Source organism: Propithecus coquereli, unplaced genomic scaffold (assembly GCF_000956105.1).
Source record: "Propithecus coquereli isolate 6110/MARCELLA unplaced genomic scaffold, Pcoq_1.0 Scaffold440, whole genome shotgun sequence".
Lineage (NCBI taxonomy): Eukaryota > Metazoa > Chordata > Mammalia > Primates > Indriidae > Propithecus > Propithecus coquereli.
In genome coordinates this window covers 1,587,975-1,592,723 of record NW_012150175.1, presented here as the reverse complement: position 1 = coordinate 1,592,723, position 4,749 = coordinate 1,587,975, and the positions used below count along the sequence as shown (strand labels likewise).

Here is a 4,749-nt window from a genome sequence, read left to right as displayed (position 1 = left end):
AGACATGTACAGAAGAGGGCTCCCTGGTGGTTAAGGGCACAGGTTTTATAATCAGACAGATCTGAGTTCAAATCTTATCTCAATCATTTCCTAGTTGTGACAATTTACTAGCTGTGAAACCTTGAGCAAGTTGTTTAGCCAAATGAGAATGGTGGTACCTACCTGACAGTGGTATTGTGAGGGTCCAGTCAGCTAAGCCTGGTAGGTGCCTGTCTTGGCCACACAGTAGATGCTCAGGAGATGAGATCTATAAAGTGTGTCGATGAAAGACAAATTTTATTTTGCATATAAAGTTACAAAAATGTCTTTTTATGGCCGTGATTCTCATCTAAGTTTATCCTATCCCATTGCAAAAGATCTATTTTAGGGTTGTAATATCAGACTACTCCCTGGACAACCTTAGTCCACTGGAAAATAAGAGATATAGAATTTGGAGTCAGAAGAACTGAATTCAAGATCTGGCTTGACCCCTTGGTCTGTGATTTATTATTCAAAGTGTCTGTCTTGGTTTCCTCATTTATAAAATGCACCCACATAAGGTAACATGTGATAAATGCCCACTATGAAGAACTACAGTGCAATTAGAAGCAGCAGAGAGGAACACGCATCTAAAAAACATAGTTCCAAGTGAAAAAAAAGGCGATTAGCAGAATGAGAAATGTAACAATCTGATTTACGTAGAATCAAGATAACCACATACAACCTGTAACACCCATGCAAACTATAGAGATCCAATATAGTATGATGATTGCCTATGAGAGGAAGAGCATGCAAGTGAGTTGGGAGGTTAAAAAGGGATCAATAAATAAAAACAACAGAGGGGCCTCAATATGTTTAAGAATCAATAAATGAAAACGGTGACGCTCCCCTACCTTCTTCACAAGGTTATTCTGAGAAGCTGGTGGGATTATGTACATGAAAACAAAAGTTAATTTACTGTTTTCATTATGCTTTCCATATTAGACAAATGAACTGAGTAGAGTTAAAAAGTTCCCCACTGCTCTCTGGCAGGAAGCTGTTGCCAGGGCAGCACCCATGAAGCCTTGCCCTGGCTTCAGAGTCTACCGGTGAGATGACATCAAAGCCCTTCATGCGGGAGGGTGGCAGGTTCTCCCTCACTTCTGGGGACACCACTGGATGGCACAGCCAGAGGCAGCAGCAGCCTCTTCCCATGGATCCTCTGCAAACGGCCCACTCGGGTCCTCGGAAGAAGAGACCCAGGCAGACAGGTGCATCGACGGCCTCCATGCCTCAGGACGTCAAATTTCGAGATTTGGTCCTCTTCATTTTGGAGAAGAAAATGGGAACCACCCGCAGGACGTTCCTCATGGAGCTGGCCCGAAGGAAAGGGTTCAGGGTTGAAAATGAGTTCAGGTAGGACGACACCGATTTCACTCTGTGAATGAGCAGGGGCTTTGCCAACAGCTGCTTTGGAACCCAAGGAACCAGTGTTTTCTTCCACATATGGGAGAGGCGATGTTCCCACTGGGAAAATAGCAGATTTGAAATCAAAGAACAAATGTGAGCTGATGAGTTAAGGGAAACAGATGAGTGGGCATGAGATACAATTACATGGAAACTAGTTGGCATGAAAAGATAAGGTATAATTTTTTTTTTTTGCCTTTGACTATTATGAGATGAGTTATCTAGGGATGATAAATAGAAAACTAGATGGAAAATTTAATGTCAAAACCATCTAATTTCATTCTTGCCCAAATGGAACAAAATACCACTGAGTTTAATTAAAGATTTTCAGCCACTCTGAGGCAGAAAGAATGATTTGGTTACGTGGCTCTTACCTACACATCTGGCTGTGCTAAGGTGACCAGTGTCTGTGCTGGGCTGCGTGACTAGTCGGCTCACCACAGGCCCCCAGATATGCCCTCGATCATGCTTTGCTGAAGCGCAGTCAAGTGGGAATCGTAGGAAGAGAGGTGCTGGGTAAAGACTCATTCACTGGAAAGACAGCTCTGTCCAGGGGTGACAGACACCACCCTGAGTGAGATGTAATCACAGCCCCGGCACGGAGGCCACTGAAGCCACCATTTGGACCACCTAGACCGATTCACTCACTAATCCACTCACCTTAAACAGCAATTATTGTTGCTGTTTTTCTAACTGCTACGTAACTCTTTACTGGTCTCAAATAGATAAAGAGAAAATAGAACAAAATCCAGAAACAGATGGTGTTAGAACTTTGACGTAAATGATGTTTCCAAACAGAACTGGCAGGGAGCTTGTGAGGAAGAGAATGGTGATCTGTGTGATTGTCTGGCTTGGGCTGTGCAAGGAATAGATTGGCCACAGTTTTTTTCAGGAAAAACTATAAGAATCCTGTGTGAAAAGACATTTTGATTTTAAAAATAGTCTTTGATATTTGAAAATAAAACTGACAAGCATTTTTTGCAGAAGAAATGGCAGCTTCAAAGTGTTGGGGAGACACATTCTAAATGTCAATAATCAGATATTTTAATTTTCACAACACCATAATTCAGATGACATTGACTTCTTTTTTAATTTTTTTTTTTTTTTTGGCTCACCAGGTCTGTTTCCAGAAACATGGACTTTTCATTTACTTTTTGCTAAAATGCCCCATTCAGAAATTCCCGAGTTTCCCATGATCTCTCTCTCATCTGATTTCTCTTTAAAATGCCTCCTAGTCTCCCTTTCTGCCTCTTTTTTTTTTCTCTTTTTAACCTCCTACAGCCACCCTCAATCTCATTTCCTACCATCCTGTCCATGAAAATCCTAGATTTTATCTATTGTTAAGTCTGTCTAATTTTTTGACTTAATATAAAATGTTCCAGTTGGGGGAAGGGGAAAGAATACATAAATAAAGAGGCCAAAAACCGGAAGTTTAAAAATAGAAATCAAAAAACAGAAATTAAAGCCTTAGCAAATGTGGAACTGTTTTTCGCAGTAAGGAAATTTGGCAAGGGTCAGGCAGGAAGGCCAGAGGCAGATGGTCAAGGTGCCACTTACGTGGAAAGCTCTCTGTTGAAATGTCCAAGTTTCCACCAAGGGCCCACTGCTTTGGTTATAGACACAGCAATGGATACATACACGGGGGCTGAGGCAGGTACGTGGGGAGACGACCGGAGGCAAGTCTCTTCTGTTGGCAGGAGAGCTGAAGAGGCAGCTCCGTGCCCCAGATGCCTGCTGCCAGGGACCCAGCCCAGCTGCTCAGGCGACAGAGGAAACGAACTGCGGCTGTGCATGCGACGGTGGCAGGGTTCCCAGGCTGGTAGCTCAGAAGACACATTACATACAAATGTGCTCTATGGTGCAAAAATAAACCACAGGAAGTAGAAGTACCAGCTCTCAAACTGAATTTCTGTATGTAGATATACAGCCTTTCATTGGAAAGCAAAATAAGAAATTATTGTAGGGGAAAATCTCTAGATAAGAAATTTAGAAACCTCAAACCTGGCTCTGACCCTCCCAAGCCATAGGGTAAGGGGCAAGGTCCCCTCTTTCCTTCCTGGCTTTAGTACCCGGATAAATGGCCTAATCTATCTGATACATCACCAAATGGGATGGTGATGTCCAGGTGCTTTGATAAATTAAAACAGTTATCCAAATGTAAAGTGTGATTATTTTCCTGTTAATTAGCTGGATCCATTGACCTTTACAGCAAAACCCTAAGGAGAGGGTTCTCCCTCCACAACCTGAACGAGGTCAAATGGTATAAACAAATAGAACAAAGACAGGAAGGAAAAAGGAAACCCATCAAAATGTTATAAGTGGTTATTTGGGGTGGGTGGGGGTAGTAGGGAAGGATTATGGCTGTTTTTATTTTTTTTGTTTTCCAAATTTTTTACAATAAGCATATACTTTAAAAGTAAAAATAACAAAGAAAGCTGGTTTTTAAAAGGCTACTTCTCAAAGTGAAGGCTATACCTCTCTTTCTTAGTATACAAGATTCAAAAACAGAGGAGCTAAGAAAAACGAAAAGAACAAAATATGCTCTGAAATAGGTAGCAATTTCTATAGTTACTACCACATTTTTTGGCTATCGAGAGGATTAAATTAGAGAAAAAATATGATTCCTGCTTTACCTGAGTCTGCACGCACGGGTTAGAAATGGTGTGTCTCAGTATGTTGAACCGTCTGGAGCTATTTCATTCTCCAGCATACATGCATCATATTGGGCTGGGGCTTCGTTAATATTTATGTTATATTGCAAAGTATGTGTCATTCAAGTGACATAGGAAGCTGCTTCTAAAAGCATCAATCAGGGTAGGAGTCGAGTCCTTTGATGTATTTGTTGCACATGTATGAAAAGGATCCTGAATTTTATTCCCTGGCCAACTTCCTAGATTTTTAAAGCAACTTCATACTCTTCAACTCACCTAGGACAGGCTGGGGAAGGATCAGAATCGACTGCTTGTCCGTTTTTTTATTTCATCCTACATTCCAATACATTGAGCTATTTTAAAATTGATTCTGTCATCCACGCTCCTCCATAAACAGGTGAGCTAAGTTTACACTCTGTGTCTTGACCCAAATCGTTTGTGTTGAGGAAGAAAATGCTGTAGCCAGGAAGGATGGCTCTCTTTGTGTACATCCACCTAGCAGTTGAACACTTGCCAAATGGCATCGTACAAGAGGGTAGAAACCAACCAGACGATACTATCATCCTGCCTAGACCTTTGTAATTCGACAGGGTGCCATTGGAAGGCATTGCCTTCAGTGAAAGGAAGATGCAGCACCAGGTCATCCCCAGTGAAGGGTTTTGTTGGTACCCAC

At 41.8% G+C, this 4,749-nt stretch overlaps 1 protein-coding gene across 2 annotated transcripts in view; it reads left to right on the top strand.

Annotated features, from left to right (window-relative positions):
* Nucleotides 1-1,000: 1,000 nt before the first annotated feature.
* The window catches only part of DNTT (DNA nucleotidylexotransferase), a 48,758-nt gene continuing 45,009 nt past the window's right edge, over nucleotides 1,001-4,749 (top strand). For both annotated transcript variants that reach the window (XM_012654468.1, XM_012654469.1), the window contains exon 1: nucleotides 1,001-1,374. In XM_012654468.1, the coding sequence (XP_012509922.1) occupies nucleotides 1,073-1,374 (302 nt within the window). In that variant the 5' untranslated portion in view covers nucleotides 1,001-1,072. The remainder of the gene's footprint in view (nucleotides 1,375-4,749) is intronic.